This window comes from Hyla sarda, chromosome 1 (genome assembly GCF_029499605.1).
Source record: "Hyla sarda isolate aHylSar1 chromosome 1, aHylSar1.hap1, whole genome shotgun sequence".
Taxonomy (NCBI): Eukaryota; Metazoa; Chordata; class Amphibia; order Anura; family Hylidae; genus Hyla; species Hyla sarda.
In genome coordinates this window covers 62,752,765-62,775,251 of record NC_079189.1, presented here as the reverse complement: position 1 = coordinate 62,775,251, position 22,487 = coordinate 62,752,765, and the positions used below count along the sequence as shown (strand labels likewise).

The 22,487-nt window shown below is 40.9% G+C and overlaps 1 protein-coding gene across 1 annotated transcript in view; it reads left to right on the top strand.

Annotated features, from left to right (window-relative positions):
- RAB28 (RAB28, member RAS oncogene family) overlaps positions 1–22,232 on the top strand; it is a 175,469-nt gene extending 153,237 nt beyond the window's left edge. The window contains exon 7 of the mRNA XM_056555159.1: positions 22,176–22,232. Coding sequence (XP_056411134.1) covers positions 22,176–22,217 — 42 coding nt within the window. The 3' untranslated portion in view covers positions 22,218–22,232. The remainder of the gene's footprint in view (positions 1–22,175) is intronic.
- The last annotated feature ends 255 nt before the right edge of the window (positions 22,233–22,487 follow it).

Below are 22,487 nucleotides of genomic sequence, written 5' to 3'. Positions count from 1 at the left end.
TTTATTCACCTGTATTGTAAGGCACTTTGTGTGACCAAATGTTTGTAATATTGTTTTTAGTGAGATAGATCTGAATTGCATGTTACACTGCTGTGCAATTTTGTATTAATAAAGGGGTTTCCAGGATTAGAAAAAACATGGCTGCTTCCTTCCGAGAAACGGCAATACGCCTGTCCACAAGTTGTATTGCAGCTCAGCCCCATTCAATTTAATAGAGCTGGGCTGCAATACCAGATACAAACTATGGACAGACGCAGTGTCGTATCTGTCATGTTTTTTGTAATCTTGGGCCTCCCTTTTAACACCACATTTTGTCTCTCTATTATAATTATAAGTATTAACTTTTATAAAGCCCCAGCATATGCCTGAGCACTTTATGTTGAATAAAGTTAAAAAAACAAGTGAGGCTATTTGCAGCGGAGGCTATCTTGTGGCCTTCTGTTAAATTATTACTCAAGGCAGTCCTATGATGGACACCATAGCAGAAACCCGTCGGACCCCATTTAAGACATGGGTCCACCTGGCTCCATCGATGTCCCTCCTGCAGTGGATGCACCTGCACCATTTTTTTTGTTCTTCTCCCAGGTGGATCAGAAGATCAGGAAAGGAAAGAGAGCCTCAAACGTACATGTGACCATAGCCTGAAATATAATATAAGTAAAAGGATCTAAACAAATGAACAAGCAGTGAGAGGATAGGAGTGAGGTCGCTGCCCATCACAGCTTACACAAGGAGTGACACAATGGGTGCATGTGGTCATTCTCTATTGGCGACCTTCCCTTGTGGTGGCACTGGTAAATATTAAGATGCTAGTATATTATGTACAGTACCATTAAGAGCCTCTCATTATTTCAGAAGTGGGGGCCAAGTTGTGTTTGTTATTTTTGTATTCTATACAGCTGGACAGATCACAACAGTCCTGATGTTGGCTGTTTCAGGGGTGTTCCCAGTGGCGGGACTTCACTGTCCCAGTTCTACAGCTGTAGAACTGTTTTTTATTTTTTTTAACTGTATATTTATTTTTAGTTATCAAAAAGAAAATTAACAATTACAGCAAAATTGTATAAAGTGAGTCAAGTACAATAAGCCATATATGCACTTTTTGCACATAAAAGTCACAAACAAAACATATCCAATTGTAAATAACAAAGCATCAATATGGCTGTACAAGCAAAAAGAAGAAATGTAGATCTGTACTTTTTTAAAGGGATTATGCGGTAAAATGTATTATTTTCCTATTTAGTTCACCGTTCTCCACTCCCCTGTAGTTCCAGCATTGGGGCGCCCTGTCCATGGCCGGCGACATTGTTTACCCCAGGATGCAGACCGTATCTTCTACAGCCGAGGGAACTGACATTGCGGACGGAGGCAGGACACCACTGCAGGGATTGGCTAAGTAGTGCTGCGCTGTCACGTCTACAGCTTGGGGAAGCAGACTGTCAGTGGAGACTATCCGGAGATGGGACATTTTGATCCCAGAGCTACAAGGGTGCAAAGGAAGGTAAGTTAAAGCTGCAGTCTGCCCATGAGTGACACATTTGTCCCGATATTCTTGTAGACGTGACGTTTCAGACGTCCAGCAGGACAGAGAGCAGCTGCGGGGTCCACCCACCTTGACTTATTACCCCGTTCCTCACGGATTTTAAATCTAGAATTTCTGTGATTCATTGATTTCAAATTGTGTGATTTGCAATTTAAAAAACGCCATAAGAAAACACAAAAAAAAAATCCAAACATGTTTACACGTGGGAAAAAAACTGCTCGAAAAATATCACCCCTAGAACTGCCGCACACCCTAAGGGCCCATGCCCACTACAGAATCTCCGCCTTGAATTCCACTCCATAGACTCCACTCCGCCTGATGCCCCCTCCCATAGACTTGCATTGAGGGGGCGGGGCGTGAAGTCATGAGGGGGTGTGGCTATGACATCATGATCTGCCGACTCCAGCGTTCGGAAGTTTGTTCCGAACGCTGAGCAGCGGAGTACCCCTTTGAGCTAACCTCTGGCCACAGTGTTTTCAAGCCAAAAATACACAAAAAATAAATACACAAAAATCATTTCTTTTCTTTTGTGATTTGTTACATTGTAATGATAAGAGGATTACAAGACAAAAATAATATTTCTGTACATAACGTAGTTTTCGCCATGTAAGACGCTCCAGCATATAAGACGCACCCAATTTTAAAGGGTGAAAATCTAGGGGAAAAAAAAGATTCTGAACCTTCAACCTGCGGACCTCCAGATGTTGCAAAACTACAACTCCCAGCAAGCCAGGAGTTGTAGTTTTGCAACATCTGGAGGTCCGCAGGTTGAAGACCACTGGTATAGGAGGTAATACTCACGTGTCCCCGCCGCTCCGGACCGTCACTGCTGCCCTGGATGTCGCCCTACATCGCTGTTGCCGCGTCCCCGGGGTGTCCCCGTCGCTCCGGAACGTCTCTGCTGCTGGGTATCCTCGCTCTCATTCGCCGCCATCACGGCGCTACAGACGCCGCTCCTATTGGATGACGGGGCGACGATGGGATGACGACGAAGGAAAGTGACGGCAATGCAGGGGATCCTGGCACAGGAGCAGACACCGAGGAGGCAGGTAAGGTCCCTCCCGGTGTACTGTAAGCTGTTTGGGACGCCGTGGTGATCCCGAACAGCCCGACTGAGCAGCCGGGGTAGTGTCACTTTCGCTTCAGACGCGGCGGTCAGCTTTGATCGCTGCGTCTGAAGGGTTAATACAGGGCATCACCGCGATCATTGATGTCCTGTATTAGCCGCGGGTCCTGGCTGTTGATGGCCGCAGGGACCGCCGCGATAGGACAGGTTTTAATGTGTATTTGCCATATAAGACGCACCAACTATTCCCCCCAGTTTTGGGGAAGAAAAAGTGCGTCTTATACGGCGAAAAATACGGTAGTAATTATGAAGTGCAATCGAGTATCGGTATTATCTTTTTTTTTTTTAAGTAAAGGTTTATTAAATTTCACATGATAAGAGAACAAGTCAGTAACAGTCATCAGTAAATGCCATATCAACATGCAAGAAAAGCAATCAGGGCCGTAACCAGGGGACAGCACGTCTCAAGCAGTCAAAGTGGGTAGCCATTTGAGTAGCACATTATGGGGAGCATGAGAATGACCGGGCGGCTACAAGGTTCAAGTGTCCATAACAATATTCAATGTTGGAGTGCATCCGGACACTCATACTACAACTATACATAAGACTTAAGAGAGATTAAGTGTGAGACATATGGTGGCAACAACTGGTATTACAAAGAGTGTGGGGGAGAAGGAGTGGGAGAGAGCAAAGGAGAAAGAAGAGAAGAAAATAGGAGGATAAAAGAAAGAAAGAAAGAGAGAGGTCTATAAGAGAAGGCGGGGAGGTAGGAGAGGCGAAAAAGGTATCACAGGCTTAAGGAAGGGACTTACCTTGCAAACCGGACACTCAACAGAGGAACCCCCTGAACCGTGCGACACCACACAAAGGACATGAGTGTTATAGATATTTAGTCTACTTAGAGGGGCCTGTTGTCTAGGGTGCCTGGAGGAAGTCAGGAGCAGACATGTAATCTAACAAGGGTTGCCATGTGTAATAGAATGTATCGGTATTATCTTATAGGTAGTATAATCTTTTATATGTATATAAAGGAGTTTCCTGTATTCTTCCTTGTGCGATAGTGTCTTTCATCATCACTCTTATTCACCACTTATATTTAATGACTCTACCATCTGATTTATGCCACAAAATTTCCTAGAAGAAAGCTCCGAGCAGAAGTCACGCTTTGTGAGATACACAAAACTGCAAGTACTACAAAAACAAAACCAACTAAGAGCTTTAGACGGAGAGGATCTGTAAAAGAAGGATCAGATAGGGAACACATCCATCTCTTGTGTATGTTTCCAAATCTTGGCGCTGACATGGAGGATAAACAAAAGCTGCTTCATCATGTTGGCATGTGGAAAAAAATATTTTGATGACGGACTAGGAAAATATGAAGTGAGATATCTGGATGTCGTCCAGTCTATTGCACAAATTTGGTGGGGCCTTTTTGCACTGGAAAGAGTAAAGTACTAACACTGTGTCCTACTTGACAAATCTGTCAAAAACAACAACTTGTAAATGGGGTTTTCACTCAAAAGGATGAATTGTATGAGAATGGGTTTTGCAGATGGCAGACATAAATCATTTGTTCGGTAACTGATAATTTCCACAAACGTTCCCTATATAATTGCTTTAGCAAACGTAAAGCTTATGTTCGCTTTTGAGCCCTGGTTTACAGTTTACTCGCAGAATTTTTATTTACGTTAAAAGCAGATTCCTTTTGTAAACACATTGGATTACTTGATATGGGCTGATTCTAATTTAAAGGGGTATTCCAGAACAATCAACTGGTGCCAGAAAATGATTTATTACAAACAAATGAACATTTCTTCCGATACTTGTCAACTGCTCTGTGCCCTGGAGGAAGTTGTGTAGTTTTTTCAAATCCAATAGAATGTTCTCTGCTGCTACCTCTGTCTGTATCAGCAGCTGATAAGTACTGGAAGGATTAAGATTTTTTAATTGAAGTAATTTACAAATCTGTTTATCTTTCTGGCACCAGTTGATTTGAAAAGGTTTCATTTACCTCTGGAGTACCCCTTTAAAGCCTGTATTATACTTCAGAGCTAAATTCAATATTCTGCTATGGCTTATATAATACATGTGAATATAGTGGGCATGTATTTCATATAGTAAAAAGCCTGAAGACAATCAAAATTGACCTCCAGAAAAGGATCTTAAAGGGTTACTCCGCTTCTCAGCGTTCAAGAACTAAATGTTCACGTTGAGTTCCTGAACGGTGTATGCGGGCTTCCGTGTTCACGCCCGCCCCGTCATGTCACAAGTCTATGGGAGGGGGCATGACTTTTTTGTTTGGCTTTATTTTTCACCTGCAAAACTAGCCTTAATATAATTGTTTATAGTATGCATTTACATTTTAAAGCATCATCATGTTTATCATTTTGACAAAAAATTTTTTTTTAAACAATTCAGCATTTTTTTTCTTACCATATTTATACATCTGGTTATTGCTTGGAATAATTAATCTACAGTGGGGCAAAAAAGTATTCAGTCGGCCACCAATGTTGTCCAATTTTTAAAGAATTTATTTGCAAATTATGGTGTAAAATAAGTATTAGGTCAATAACAAAAGTTCATCTCAATATTTTGTTATATACACTTTGTTGGCTATGACAGAGGTCAAACGCTTTCTGTAAGTCTTTGCAAGGTTTTCACACATTGTTGCTGGTATTTTGGCCCATTCCTCCATGCAGATCTCCTCTAGAGCAGTGATGTTTTGGGGCTGTCACTGGGCAACATGGACTTTCAACTCCGTCCAAAGGTTTTCTATGGGGTTGAGATCTGGAGACTGGCGAGGCCACTCCAGGACCTTGAAATGCTTCTTACGAAGCCACACCTTCGTTGCCCGGGCAGTATGTTTGGGATCATTGTCATACTGAATGACTCAGCCACGTTTCATCTTCAATGCCCTTGCTGATAGAAGGAGGTTTTCACTCAAAATCTCACGATATATGGCCCCATTCATTCTTTCCTTTACACGGATCAGTCGTCCTGGTCCCTTTAGCAAAAAAACAGCCCCAAAGCATGATGTTTCCACCCCCCCCCTGCTTCACAGTAGGTATGGTGTTCTCTGGGTGCAACTCAGCATTCTGTCTCCTCCAAATACCATGAGTTGAGTTTTTACCAAAAAGTTCTGCAATGGTTTCATCTGACCATATGACATTCTCCGAATCCTCTTCTGGAACATCCAAATGCTCTGTAGCAAACTTCAGATGGGCCTGGACATGTACTGGCTTAAGGGGGACACGTCTGGCATTACATGATTTGAGTCCCTGGCAGAGTAGTGGGTTACTGATGGTAGCTTTTGTTACTTTGGTGCCTGCTCTCTGCAGATCATTCACTAGGTCCCCCCGTGTGGTTCTGGGATTTTTGCTCACCGTTCTTGTGACCATTTTGACACCACGGGTTGAGATCTTGCGTGGAGCCCCAGATCGAGGGAGATTATCAGTGGTCTTGTATGTCTTCCATTTTCTAATAATTGTTCCCACAGTTGATTCCTTCACACCAAGCTGCTTGCCTATTGCAAATTCAGTCTTCCCAGCCTGGTGCAGGTCTACAATTTTGTTTCTGGTGTCCTTCTACAGCTCCTTGGTCTTGGCCATAGTGGAGTTTGGAGTGCGTCTGTTTGAGGTTGTGGACAGGTGTCTTTTATTACGATAACAAGTTCAAACAGGTGCCTTTAATAAAGGTAACGAGGAGACTCTTAAAGAAGATGTTATAGGTCTGTGAGAGCCAGAAATCTTGCTTGTTTGTAGGTGACCAAATACTTATTTTCCACCATAATTTGCAAATAAATTCTTTAAAAATCAGACAATGTGATTTTTATGGATTTTTTTTTCTTATTATGTCTCTCATAGTTGAGGTATACCTATGATGAAAATTACAGGCCTCCCTCAACTTATTTAAGTGGGAGAACTTGCAAAATTGGTGGCTGACTACTTTTTTGCCCCACTGTATTTCCACACATTTTTTTTGTGCCATTTTTACCCCAAAAACGGTTGTTATTTTGCCATTTTACGGTACAAGAGATGGGGAAAAAAAATTCTGTATAATACCAGTTAGTTACTTTAATGAAACTCATTGGAAAAACAGCTGGTGATACACACATTGTACAACATACACAAAAGGTGGCTGCAAAAAAATAAAAATAAATGTGTGTATGTGTATATATATATATATATATATATATATATATATATATATATATATATAAATTTCTGAGATAAAAACATCTTAGGCTTATAGTTTATAAAAAAAACATTGTATGTTTAGGGATCCGTGCAATAATAATATAGAAAGTTATACGCACGTGTCCCCTCCGCTCCGGACAGTCACCGCTGCCCTGGATTGTCGCTCTCCATCGTCGTCATCATGTTCCCGCCGCTCCGGACCGTCACCACTGCCCTGGATCGTCGCTCTTCATCACCGTCATCATGATGACGTGATGATGACAAAGGAGAGCGACGGCCATGCAGCGGAGCATAAAGAGGACAGTCCGGAACGTAGGGGACAGGTGAGTGACAGTCACCGGAGCACACGAGGCACATTAAACAGCTATCCGGTGGCAACCGAAGCAGTCTGCCAGATAGCCGTTTATGCGATGCCCCTGACATATAAAAGCATCGTATGTTGATGCTGCCTTCAACATGCGATGGCCTCTGAGAGGCCATCGTATGTTGAAATGATCGTATGTCAAGGCATCGTAGGTCGGGGGATCACTGTAACTTTTTTGTTCATGTATTTATCAAAGCTAAATAAGAAATCTAAATTGGATGAAACATGGTAAGATAAAAAGCCTCATGTATCCTGTATGAAAAAATAGTTTGGGTCTCCAAACATTTAGGGGGATACCTCCAGTACTGACATTGGGGAATTTATGTTAATTAGCTATTCATTCTACGCAGTTTAACTCCTAATGGTTGGACATGATAGTTCACGTATATTAGGCTGGTTCACATGCTCCAAAATGCTCAAAGACAAGTTTACATTATGAGTTAAGCTTTTCGGCCCATTCTAGCTACTGTTTAGGACTTAGCTTCAAACTAAGAGAAAATGTACTTTGATGTTGGAATGAAGTAATGAAGAAATGTATTTTATACAACAAAGTTCCAGTTCAAAGATAAAATATTGTAATATACCATAATATATTTAGAGTGGGCAAATGTCACTATTTGGGTCAGTAAAGTTGTCACTTAAATACTGTTACTATAAATAAAAAAGTTATCTGTTCATTAATCTGCTGTTTTTTCATTAAGGGAAAATACGATACCACATTGTAGCACGTAGAGTACTACATACTGTACCCATAATGCTCTGCTGTATACCTCTGAACACATAGAACTGCTGTGTGCATTAAGCCCAAAATAGAACTGTGGAAGCAGTGGTTACCCCGACAGTCAGATCAGCTTAATAAGCATTGGGCACCATGTAGCGGGGGCCAGTATATGTAATTCGGTTTGTACAGTTTAGGCTTTACTAACATTTGTTATTTTTCTCCAATGTTTGCGTTTTGTAGGCCAAATTAAGCCGTCTGTTTTGAAAAGTCCTTCCTTTGACACATTTGTGTGTAAGGTCATGTTTTCATATGACGGAATGGTGCCTGCATTCTCAGGTGATAACTCTAGTGTAAAGTTACAGCCGTACACAATAAGATCAAAAATAATGTACAGACAAAATACAATATACGGTAGATGAGGATTGTTGTTCTTGGGAGCTGAAATGCCTTGTCAAATTACATGCTGAAATTAAAAGATTAAAAAAAAAAAAAAAAAAAAAATTTTTTAAATATGATGTATTTTGCAAACGTAACATATTTTTTTCAGACTATAAGACATACTTTTGTCAGGAAATAAAATCTTCCTGTACCCCTTAATGACCCATGACATACATGTATACTGTATAATGAGTAATGTCACTACAAAGTACAATTGGTCTCACATGACACAAGCATTTATATGGCTCTGCAGGTGGAAAATTGAAAAAAATGATGTCTGATAAAATTCTAGGAAAAAATTAACATATTAAAATAAAAATCACTGCATCCTTAAGGAGTTAAGAATCCCTGTATCTTACAATTTTAGGTTGGAAGGGGCTGCAGCAACCCATTCCGACCTGCCCCCCCCCGACAACTTTCTTAAAAGAAAACAACTGTATTAGATGGGAGCTCTTAATCTACCAGGATAATAGAAGAAACTGGAAACACTCCACACATCAGTGTATATAGGAGATTGTGTGGTCCACCTCACCAACCAACCATAACACCAGCAAAAAAAAAGAAAAATAGCCAGCCCAACTATCTAATATAGAGGTGCAAATATAAAGTATACAAAAAAGAAGGTTGCAGCAGCACTCTTGGTCAAAAAATGGAGGCTCCTAGTGCACTTTTTGATCAAAACTTGTCCCCCATCCGCCACGCTGAGGTGGCCTCACTTCGGATGGGATCCTAACATGTTTAATCCACTCAACTCTGCTGAGCATATCGCCACTGACTGTGTGACATGCAGGATCCACTGACGGAATTTTTTTTTGCTGTGCAAGTTAGGGGGTATGGCACCCTCTTTAGTCGGGCACCCCTCCCTGTTCACAGGAGGTTTTATTAAATTGATAGTGGATCCTGCATGTCACCCAGTCAGAGGCCATATGTCCAGCAGAGGTGAGTGGAAAAAGTGATAGGGTCCCATCTGAAGTGAGTCTACCTCCATGTGGTGAATGGGGGACACATTTTGATCAAAAAGTGCGCTAAGAGCCTCCATTTTTTGACCAAGAGTGCTGCTGCAACCTTCTTTTTTGTATACAACCATAACACCAAGTAGCCAAGAAAACATGTCAACATCTCTCCCATCCTCTATCATATCATATATCTACTAGCTCTCTGAGGGTTACTAAGTCACATCCATGCGGAATGGTAAATGAGATTAATCTGGCATGGGGGGATATATAGACAAAATACAATCCCCCCTCCAATTAAGCTCATCAATATAAGAAGGTATTTCTTCTATGCAGAGTAGATCCAAAAGGACTGCTAATACAGTCCACAGAAGAGGTACAGGACTAGTTCAACAAAGGGGCTAATGCGATTTTCTAAATTAAAATAAAACATATAAAAAAATTCAACACATTTCAGAGGATTACTACAACCTTCTTCATCAGGCACAATCCTAATGTACTAATATGATATATATATATATATATATATATATATATATATATATATATATATATATATATATATATAAATAAATATACAACTCTTACTAATAGTGTTCCTCCTCTGAAATTCCATCCAACGAAGAAATGGAAATGATACAGACTATGACATGCAGGATCCACTATCAATTTAAAAAAACCTCCTGTGAAGTTATGCTCTGTTGGATCTGGTAATTTCCAACAATGCAGAGCTGGTTGGTAATGTAACTGTGTGTGAAAACCTTGGTAATAGTGACCACAATATACACTGCTCAAAAAAATAAAGAGAACACTTAAACAACACATTGTAACTCCTAGTCAATCACACTTCTGTGAAATCACACTGTCCACACAGGAAGCAACACTGATTGACAACCAATTTCACATGCTGTTGTGCAAATGGACCAGACAACAGGTGGAAATTATAGGCAATTAGCAAGACACCCCCAATAAAGGAGTTGTTCTGCAGGTGGTGACAACAGACCATTTCTCAGTTCCTATGCTTCCTGGCTGATGTTTTGGTCACTTTTGAATGCTGGAGGTGCTTTCACTCTAATGGTAGTTGGAGTCTACAACCCACACAAGTGGCTCAGGTAGTGTAGCTCAGCCAGGATGGCACATCAATGCAAGCTGTGGCAAGAAGGTTTGCTGAGTCTGTCAGCGTAGTGTCCAGAACATGGAGGTGCTACCAGGAGACAGGCCAGTACATCAGGAGACGTGGAGGAGGCCACAGGAGGGCAACAATGCAGCAGCAGGACCGCTACTTCCGCCTTTGTGCAAGGAGGACCACTGCCAGAGCCCTGCAAAATGACCTCCAGCAGGCCACAAATGTGCATGTGTCCACTCAAACGGTCAGAAACAGACTCCATGAGGGTGGTATGAGGGCCCGACATCCACAGATGGGGGTTGTGCTTACAGCCCAACACCGTGCAGGACGTTTGGCATTTGCCAGAGAACACCAAGATTGGTAAATTTGCCACTAGTGCCCTGTGCTCTTCACAGATTAAATCAGGTTCACACTGAGCACATGTGACAGAGTCTGGAGACTCTGTGGAGAATGTTCTGCGGCCTGCAACATCCTCCAGCATGACCGGTTTGGCAGTGGGCCAGTAATGGTGTGGGGTGGCATTTCTTTGGGGGGGGGGGGGCGCACAGCCTTCCATGTGCTTGCCAGAGGTAGCCTGCCCGCCATTAGGTACCGAGATGAGATCCTCAGACCCCTTGTGAGACCATATGCTGGTGCGGTTGGCCCTGGGTTCTTCCTAATGCAAGACAATGCTAGACCTCATGTGGCTGGAGTGTGTCAGCAGTTCCTGCAAGATGAAGTTATTGATGCTATAGACTGGCCCGCCCGTTCCCCAGACCTGAATCCGATTGAGCACATCTGGGACATCATGTTTTGCTCCATCTACCAACACCACGTTGCACCACAGACTGTCCAGGAGTTGGCGGATGCTTTAGTCCAAGTCTTGGAGGACATCCCTCAAGAGTCCATCCGCCACCTCATCAGAAGCATGCCCAGGCATTGTAGGGAGGTCATACGAGTACTTGGAGGCCACACACACGACTGAGCCTCATTTTGACTTGTTTTATGGACATTACATCAAAGTTGGATTAGTCTGTAGTGTGGTTTTCCACTTTGATTTTGAGTGTGACTCCATATTCAGACCTCCATGGGTTGATACATTTTTGAGCAGTGCAGTTACTTTTGACTTAAAGTGTAGAAAATAAAGACAGGTTGGGAGGGCAAAAACATATAATTTTAAAAAGGCAAATTTCTCTTTCGCTGCACTTCATGACAAAGACTGGGAGGAGGTGTTCTCATATACTGATACAGAAGATAAATGGGAAATTTTCTAATCAACACTGAATTAATATACAGCTAAATGTATTTCAAAGGGGAACAAATATAAACGATTAAAACTAAATCCTGCATGGCTGACAACGTTTTCAGATGTCAATATCCTCTGTTTGGAATGTAATTTAGAAATGGCAGTCAGCAGGAACAGTGGAAGTTAAAGCAATATCTGGAAGACCAAGAAAAATATCAGACAGAACAGCTCGCAGGGTTGTGAGAAAAACAATTCAAAACCCACGTTTGACTGCACAATCCCTCCAGAAAGATCTGGCAGACACTGGAGTTGTACACTATGCCACTATAAAGAGATACTTGTACAAATATGTTCTTCATGGAAGAGTCATCAGAAGAAAACCTCTTCTACATCCTCACCAAAAAAAATCAGCGTTTGAACTTTGCAAATGAACATATAGACAAGCCTGATGCATTTTGAAAACAAGTTCTGTGGACCTATGAGGTTAAAATTGAACTTTTTGGCCAGAATGAGCAAAGGTACATTTGGAGAAGAAGGGGAACAGAATTTAATGAAAAGAACTTCTGTCCAACTGTTAAGCATGGAGGTGGATCAATCATGCTTTGGGGTTGTATTGCAGCCAGTGGCACAGGGAACATCTCACGTGTAGAAGGAAAAATGGATTCAATAAAATTTCAGCACATTTTGGATGCTAACTTGATGCCATCTGTGAAAAAGCTGAAGTTAAAGAGAGGATGGCTTCTACAAATGGACAATGACCCTAAACACACCTCAAAATCCACGGGGGATTACATCAAGAGGCGTAAACTGAAGGTTTTGCCATGGCCTTCACAATCTTCTGACCTCAACATAATTGAAAATCTATGGATAGATCTTAAAAGAGCAGTGCGTGACAGACAGCTCAGAAATCTCAAAGAACTGGAAGACTTTTGTAAGGAAGAATGGGCAAAGATACCTAAACAAGAATTAAAAGACTCTTGGCAGGCTACAAAAAGCATTTACAAGCTGTGATACTTCCCAAAGGGGGCAGTTCAAGATATTAATTCTGCAGGGTGCCCAAACTTTAGCAGACTCCATTTTTTTGTTTTCTGTTATTTTGAAAGTGTACATGATGGAAATAAAATCTAACTTTTGTTGACATATTATAAGAATTTCTAATCTGTAATTTGATGCCTTTTGGAGATTTTTTCCATCTTTCCTTGGTTTCTTTATGCACATTAATACAAATTTTTACCTGGGGTGCCCAAACTTTTGATCCCCACTGCATCTGTGTATTCTACAGCATCATTGTACTTCCTGCTAAGCAGTGTTTCTTGGCTTTGACACTGGTTTAGTCTGGTGCCTGAAGAAATCAATTTATGGTGGTTGTGGGACGAACGAAGTGAGCAGAGACTAAAGTACCTAGTTGGGATACAGGTCATTCCCGTCACATTGGTGGCAGCAGTGGGATGCTTTATTCCCAATGGGACATCCAGGCCCCCACTGGGACTAACATTTCTGCTGGACGAGGAGAAATGCCCTCATCCGCTCTAGTAGAGGAGTTCACATGCGAAGGCACAGACCTAGTCTGATGGACATGTGTCGGTAGAGGAAGAACTGAAGTGGGAGGAATCTGTCTGACGGCAGCCCTGGTTAAATGCACTGCAATTGGAACAGCGCTACCATGAGAGGTTCTTTCCAATTGATGGAGAGAGGTATTGTCTTCAGTGGGACTGAAGGCCATTTCTGGGAAATGCTCTTTTATAGACTCCAGGAGGAGCTGGTGTTCTCAAGAAGAAATATTTCCCCTTAGAACTACGTCCACAGGCCTCTCACCAGACAGCCACATTCTGAGACTGTCTAGTCTAAGTTTGCCATGATCTAAGAGGTAGACAGCTTTAGTAAATCTGGCCCACTGTATGCATTGAAATGCAAATATAACAAACATAAAAACCTTCATATACCGCTGCATGAAATCAGAGACATGAACAGAAAGTTTCTCTTGCTTCTTAATCCTAAAATGCATCTCTGGAGCAAGATAGAATGGGCTGTTCAGTGATTGTTAGTACTTCAATTTAATTGATGGCAACTATATAATGTGACCCTGTCCACATGGGCCAATATTCTTGCAAAAAAAAATTCATCACCTAATGAAAATCTATGTCACAATGAATTGCTGTAGTACTAAAGGCTGGAGGAGGAGGTCCACCGCACTACTAAACGTGGCCATTCTGTGTACATCTAGCATAAAGAAGGGTAATGGGCATGGTCCATGAATGAAGAAAGAAGTGGAGTGAGTACAATAAGTAAATAATTGTGGGATGATAAAGAGATGAGTACATCACAGCATGGTCTTTTGAATGCACCATGTCTATCGTAGATCACCTAACAAGCTCCACAAAGAGTAGATCCCGTACTGGAGAAGTTTGGCCCCTCCTGGTATAGATCATTAAGTTGATTGTTTATTTGGACTGAACAACTTTTTAGCATATTCCAATTAGGAAATATTTGTAGAAACGTTTAGGATTTATGGACTTAGCATTACTATATTTAATAAGGGTTTATCATATGGTATAATTATATTTGTTATTCAGAGGACTCTGTGTTGTCTGGCAGAATAAGTATTTTTAAGTAAATGGCTTTATTTCATGCCAGCTGCTAAATAAAACAGAGACCTGTTTATTTTTCCTGCCAAATCAAATCTTAGGCTGTTTCAGTGACTAGCTCTACAGTCTTCCTTAAATTCCCAAGACGATTATAGTGGTATTACTCGTAAAAAGGCCGGCATTACAGTAAAATCTATCTATGTTTAATATGCATCCGGAATGAATCTCTCATACTGCTGAAGTGTCTTCAAGTCGCTCATAAAGGTAACATAACCCGAGAGTCAAACTATCCACTAATAAAATGTTCAAAAAAATGTTGGCGTTTTCTCAACAGCTAAGTATATCAAATAATTGAATGAGTGGAGCTCAGACTTTCGAGTCACAGACTGACACCTGGGTTATAGGGGTACTCCAGTGGAAAACAATGTTTTCAAATCAACTGGTGCCAGAAAGTTTAACAGATTTGTAAATTACTTTTATTAAAAAATCCAGTTCTTTCAGTACTTATCAGCTGTTGTATTCTACAGAGGAAGTTGTGTAGTTCTTTCCAGTCTGACCACAGTGCTCTCTGCTGGCACCTCTGTCTTTGTCAGGAACTGTCCAGAGCAGGAGCAAATCCCCATAGAAAACCTATCCTGCTCTGGACAGTTCCTGATACAGACAGAGGTGTTAGCAGAGAGCACTGTGGTCAGACAAAAAAGAACTCCAGAAAGAAATACAACTTCCTCTGTAGTATACAGCAAATGCTAAGTACTGGAAGGATTAAGATTTTTAAATAGAATTAATTTACAAATCTGTTTAACCATCTGGCCCCAGTTGGTTTAAAAAAATGTTTTTCCTGGAGTACCCTGGAGTACCCCTTTAAGCAATGTATAGTGTTTTGCCTATACCATATTTGGCCATTTGTATAAAAACATTTCTTGCACTTTGTGTATCTGGAGTTTGTGCACATTTTGATTTTGTATTACTAATGTAACAATAAAAGAACTGACAAGTGGTGTCAATGACATTGATTATCTTCTGGCAATGGGCCCTGTCAAGGGGCGGGATATATTAGGCAGTAATTGATGTGCGGGAAGCAGGAAAAAATAGGCAGATTTGAGGCAACATTTTATTGGGTAAACAATTTGTTCAGAACATCTACAAAAAAGCAGGTCTTGTGCAGGGTTCCTGGTATGCATTGGTAAGTACTTACCACTCCTGAGAAATCACCTGAATGTGATGGTTAGTCCCTTTGGTCCAATTCGAAGAGCTAATGTAGAACACTGCTGAAAAGCTGCTGCTGGTTATGATAAAATGATGTAAAAACACAGTACATCACAGCATGGTGTGTATGGGTCTGCGTAGTTGCAGACCAGTCAGGGTGCCTATGTTGACCCCATGCTAAGATGTATTTCGTGCATCAAAACTAGACTGTTGAGCAATGGAAGATGGCCAACTGGTCCAATTAATCATGTTTTCTTTTACATTATGTGCACATCGGTTCATGTGTTTTACTTACCTGGGAAAGAGATGGCACCAGGATGTGCTATAGGAAGAAGCCAAGCTGGTGGAGGCAGAGTGATGCTCCATACAATGTTCTGCTAGGTAACCTTGGATGCTGGCATTTATATAAATGCCACTATGACACGTACCAGCTATTTATAAAGTATACAGACAAAGTCTACCTATACATGGTAACAGAATTTTTATTGGTTGTGGCCTCTTTCAGCAGGATAGCACCTCAGTCACACAGTAAAAATTGTTCAGGAATGGTTTTAGAAACATGACAAAAAACGTAAGGTATGGACTTGGCCTCCAATTGGTAATTTGGTCAAGCATCTGTGGGATTTCCTTATAAACAGACAAGTCTGATTTGTGAAGGCCACACCTCACAACATATAAGAATTAAATGGGCACTGTCAAATTCAAAAACTTTTCATATGTTGTAAAACATGTATAACCAATAGGTTTTGCAATTGCTTTCGTTAGAACATTTTCAGTATTTCATACTGAAAAAGCCAGTCAAACAACTGCTCCCCTGTCTGCTTGCTTGGACACATACTAGTCCTGCTGTGTCCATGCATCATGGACACACTTCCTTGATTGACAGCTGTGAGCACAGGGCTCACAGCTGGAGGAAAAATCCTCCCACTGTCTTCTTGTGTCCCGTTTACTTAGTGAGGACAAGCTGGGAGTTGTAGTTTTGCTAATGCTAGGGGAGATGTGAGCAGAGAGCATACTGAGGGAGGGGGCGGAGACCTGCACAGTGAGGCCACGCCCCCTCCCTTTGAGAGGAATTCAGACTAATGAGCTAAATTAAAAGTGTAATAAAGGTGCTAGACACATAAAAAATAGATGTACATGGTCAGTATTATGTACTGAGTGATATATAAAAAAAATTGTTTTGTTGGATCTGACGGGTACGCTTTAAAGGATCTGCCGCTAATGTCATAGAACCAGATTCCATAGGACACCTTCAGCGCTCTTGCAAAGTTCAGGCCTTGATGTATCAATGCTGTTTTGGTGACACAAGGGAGACCTACACAATATTAGGGAGGTAGTTTCAATGTTTTGGTTGATTACTGTGAACGATTAGCCATCCTGTACTTGGGAAGTTAAGATTTTTCTGGCGATATCAGCTACTGTTGGTGGCACGTGACTCCAGACAACAACGTATACTTATATAGACACTTTTAGTTGAGTTCCACCACATCACTATAAAATTATTAGGGAGCACACAGTCCTAGCAAGCGTTCTGTATGCCTGAGTTTGCCTTTAAGTATAATTTACTGAAACCATTGCAGATATTTTGGGGAATGTTATTAACAGTTCTTCTATAAGCAAACATATGTGTTGGTTCTTAAAGTATCAAAGTAACTTACTGGAATGCGTCAATTGCCCTGTGGGCCTTCAGGATAAAGACTCACAATGTTACATATATACTTACATAAACAACACTTGAAGTGCACTTTTCAGTGGAATCCTATAAACCATATGTGGTGTGTGGCTTGGCTCTTTTGGAAATTAAGTTTTCCACAATCTAATCTTGGAGATAGGTTACAGTATATAAAATCCTTAAATATCAAAGTAAAGGGGGGAAGGAATTAAAGCGTACATATAAACATGGCCAAGATGTTTCTCTTTGCTGTTTGATGTGTTTTGCAGCTCTTTGACCAATATTATGAATTCAAATATTATCTTATTTTTGGAACATGAAAGTTTGTCTCCTGTAATGTGTCTGAGATTTGCAAGTACTTGTAGTCCCTAATAAAAAGAAAAATATTCTTCAATAGTGTATTTTAGGATTTTACAAGTTATGTACACCTACTCTTATGTTCTACCAAAGGACGAGGTTATCCATTCCAGAAGTGTAAAGACTGGCCTGATTTTGAGGTGGCCTCACTGGAAGTAAATCAGTGCATGTAAATGAATAAATGCGATGAAATCTATTATAAAGAAAAAAGAAACGGTGGTGCCCATTGTCTGTCACTTCTATATTAACACTGTTAGCTTTAGACAACAACTTCACAGTTATCAATTTCTGAGACTTTTTGGGGGTTTACTCAACAATGTGGATGTAAAGCTTGCAGTTATTGAGCAAATCTACTTGAAACCTCTAGTTTAGACCATTTATGTCACTATATGGTGTCTGGTGTCTATAAGTTCCTAAAAAAAATAATTTCCAAGCTGTTATAACATGCTAAGATACTAGACTTCATTCAGGGAGCTCCGTCAAGTAGCTGTGGTTGAGAGCACCTACAAAAGGCTTTTCTCTCTGGAGGACCCAACGCATCATCGCATTACATTTATTGCACATTTATTTTAAAGGGCACCATGCAATGTTTTATTTCTCCGGCAGGGGCACTGCTGGGAGCACTGCTGAGAAATGAAAAACTAGTTGCCCGATTCTCATGCAGATGACATTTAATCACGGAGGATATGAGCAACATGACATTATGTAATCCCCTTCTTTTTTTGGAGACCTTGCTAACTAAAAGGAATTGCCAAAAGTGAACAAGTTTCAACTATTAAGTGACAATAAGAATTAATGAAACTGATATGTGTTGTAGATTAACAAGGCTGTCAGCATTTGTTGAGCTAAGCACAGAGCAAATGTTAAAGGGGTATTCCAGGATATTTTTTTTATTTGACTATGCTACAGGGTTTGGGAAGTTAGTGTAGTTTATAATATAGTGTCTGTACCTGTGTGCTACGGTTTTCTCACAATTCTTCTGTGATTTTCGCCCCAATATTTATTTTTAACAGCATACAAAATGATAGTTGTCTCAGATTTTTCCCAGCTTGCAATGCGTCCGAGACCTGACTCACTAGTCAGCTGATGACAGGGAGCCTGTCTGCTTCAATGGGTGGAGCGATCGCTTGCTGGGAGAGAGATCAATCTGCAACTAATGCAACAGCTATAGGCACCCTGATTGAAAACCACAGGTCTTTTGAATGGATGCAGATAATTTATGTTTCAATGGGTGGGGTGGCTGGTGTGTGGGAGGGAGGAAAATGGAATATGGGATTTGTAGGCAAAGAGGAAAACTCAAAAAGGAAATACCAGTTCACAAAAAGATAGCCACAGTCTTATGGTACTGTGTTTCTCCGAAAATAGGACTGGGTCTTATATTAATTTTAGTATGTCACCCGCGAGCACAGCTTCTCTCCCCCCTGCCAAATAATTATCAGCCGCTGCACTGTACTTTGTATTCCTGCGCCCGGGCTGCAAATATTAAAAAACAAACTTTAACTTACCTTCGTCCTCCATTCCCCCTTTGCTGAGGAACCGGCCTCATGGCTGGCTTCTTACATGACAATGCGCTCAGCCTATCATTGGCCGAGGCGGGACATCGCTGTGGCCGGTGATAGGCTGAAGGCTCTGTGATGTCCCAACACCAGGAAGCAGCAAGAGCAGCGGAGAACAGTGAGGCCGGTTCCTTAGCAATGGGGGAACGGAGGACAAAGGTAAGTTAAAGTTTGTTTTTAATATTTGCAGCCCGGGCATTGCCTAGGTCTTATTTTCGGGGTAGGGATTATATTGCAGCCCACCCCGATAATCCAGCTAGGGCATATTTTCAGGGAAACACGGTATTCTCACAACATAGCCATTTAGCCCCAAGACAAGCGAAGATCCTTCCTAAGCATGTCCATTACTGTCTGCCAGGTACGTACTAAAATCACCTTATGCTGGATAACCCCTTTAACTTATACGTTATATGACATGCTACTTACTTAATGTAAAGGAGCAGGGACTTGACGGTAGTCCCTGCTTCTGTATGTACTTTCTGTGACATCCTACACTAATGAAGCAGAGTGCTACAGAAAGTACTGTACCTACAGAAGCAAGGACTCCTTTTAAATGGGTGTTAAAACACACACTATATGCAGCCGGCTGGTGGTAAGTGGTAATGCAAGTTGGATTCAACCGTCATTTTAAACGAATCCTTCTAAAATGTTGTTAATGTATTCATAATTATATCCATAAATATTTGACAAAGAGAAAAATGTGTGTATATATATATATGTATTTAAAATGCCAGACCCTTCCAATGAAATTATACAATAAAAAAGTATAAAACAAGAATCCTGTACTTAAAGTGTTATTGTCAATAAAATAACTTCAGACATGCTAAAAGTTTTTGATCGCATCAGGTCCCACTCCTGAGACCCACTGTGATCGAGTTATTAGCTAGAGAAGTGGGCCGCATTGCGATCCACTCCTCAGCCAGCTGAGAAATGTACAGAGTGAGACCAGGTGATATCAATAAATTTATACATGTTTCATCGACATGACAACAGTTGTTTTTAATTATAGTAATGCTTTAAAGGGGTTTTCCATGGCTTAAAGGGGTACTTAGTTTCACAGCGTTTGGAACAAACTGTTCCAAATGCTGGAGCCAGCGCCGGGAGCTCGTGACATCATAGCCCGCCCCCTCATGCCATCGCGCCCCGCCCCCTCAATGCAAGTCTACGGGAGGGGGCTGTCACGCCCCCCTCCCATAGACTTGCATTGAGGGGGTGGGGCTATGATGTCACGAGCTCCCGGAGCTGGCTCCAGTTTGTTCCAAAAGCTGAGCAGCAGAGTACCCCTTTAAGTCTTGAGGATCTTCACATAGACCATCAATGTTTGATTAGAGGAAGTTCCACCTCCAGGACTGAGCTTTGGTGCCAGACACATTCATCACCACCTATACATGTTGCTATGCCCAAATAATAATGGGATGTGATGCAAGATTGCCACAACCCTGTTATAGGGGAAGGGGGGTCCCAAGGATCAACATTAAGAGGCTATCAAAATTGTCTTTAGTTGGCTATGGGATTTTAAAGTTGTATTCTGAATATTTATGCCAATTTATGGCTGCCAGAGATAACTGAATACAGCGCTTGGCTCCAAGGAGGCACGTATGATCTAGTTGCTTTTCTATTCAAAGCAAAGGAATCAGCGCCCTGTTCCCGAGACTATGGTGGTCCCAGTGGTTGGACCCCTCGTGATCTGACCCTTATGCCCTATACACAGAATACCCCTTCCAATGGCATGTCTCTAGGTCAAACTGCTGTGTCTGGAAAACATTGAACTTAATAGACCATTCTTTCTTTTTTCATTCACTAGTAACTACAGTATATAAAGAAACATAACAAGCCAAACAATTTTTTGGGATATATTTTTTTGGACCCAAACAAACAAGAAGTCTTGTTAACAGTGACGTTTTCATTTAATGGATGGCCTGGAAGATTAGACATAATTTCCACAGTAAACTGAACAATATAACTAACCTGTAAAATAACTATTAAATGAATGTGTGCACAGCCAGGTGTTATAATTATATTATGTGTTTTCCATCATATTTCTTACCTTGGGGACTCTGGGGAATATATTATAATAGACACTGGAGGACTGATAAATGAATGAACTGGGGCTACATGGCAGACAGAGGACTCGGAATAGTCAAGGTGCAGTATATTTTATACAGGTCATTAACAATTGCTGCATTATAATATATATATATATATATATATATATATATATATATATATATATATGTAAATACTTCCGAATGTCAAAAACAGGCAAACATTATCTGATAATATTAATGGCCTTCTGTACAGGCCTATTGGATGGGCTGAAATAATGCACAGTTCATTACAAGCCCAGCTTTTATGGGTAGCCCAGACCACCTGCTTATTAATGTAATATAAATTCTTTAACACTCCTATAAATTTCATGGGTCAGTACAGGTGTTCTTAATCGTTCCCTTTTCATCATAAAATAAAAGATTGGGGAAAAATTAACATTTCCTTACTTGCACAAGTCGTCTGGCTATGGGCCAGTATATACGGTACTGTGAAAAGATCTCTCCTAGGAGAATGGCTTCTACTATCTGTGTGATTTTTATTTTTGCTGTCCGTAGCCTATATTTCCCCTATGTCAATCAACCGCATACATGAAAAGATGGCTGCATATACCATGCACTGTTAAGAATAGACAGCGACATAAAAGATGAAGTATGAGGACACAATAGACTGTATTATTATCCTTTTGAGTCCCATGAAGGACATTGGATATTCTATTGTATCTTACTGTCTCCTTCCTTGAGGCGGAGTCTTTGCTTTCAATAGTATTTGTTTCTAAAAGATGAAACAATAAAGTCGGGGGTGTCATTAAACTGAAATGTATGCTGGATGACGGTAACTGAAGAAGGTTATTTCATATTTTGACAATTCTTAGAATTTTTGTCATTTTTATAAGGGTTCTAGGATTTAATGGATATTGGAGGTTTTTGTAAAGCTTGGCCTGCCTCAGAAAATATTGGGTTTCCCATGTCTAACTTTTTGAAGAAATGTGATGCTCTTAGAAAGATATTTTAAATATGTTTTAACATGACCACCAGGCGTCATGTATTAAATCTAGTATGGTCTAGTAAAGTGTTGCTCACATCTTTAATTTCATTTATTTTTATTTGTTTTGTCTACAGAACTTCTTGGGCGTGAGGCCACTGAGATTAGACACTACTTAGACCGATTCCTGTGAGCAACACATCCATCTTCTGCTTCGGACTACTACATAAATAGTATATAGGGCAGAAAGATGGCTGGAAGACCTGGGGAAAGTTTATAAAAAGAAGAATCATCTTACCGTATATGCCGGCGTATAAGACGACTTGGCGTATAAGACGACCCCCCAACTTTTACAGTTAAAATATAGAATTTGGGATATACTCGCCATATAAGACTACCCCTCCTACCGCGATGTACGGTAACTTGTAGTTCCCCCCACATTAGGTAGG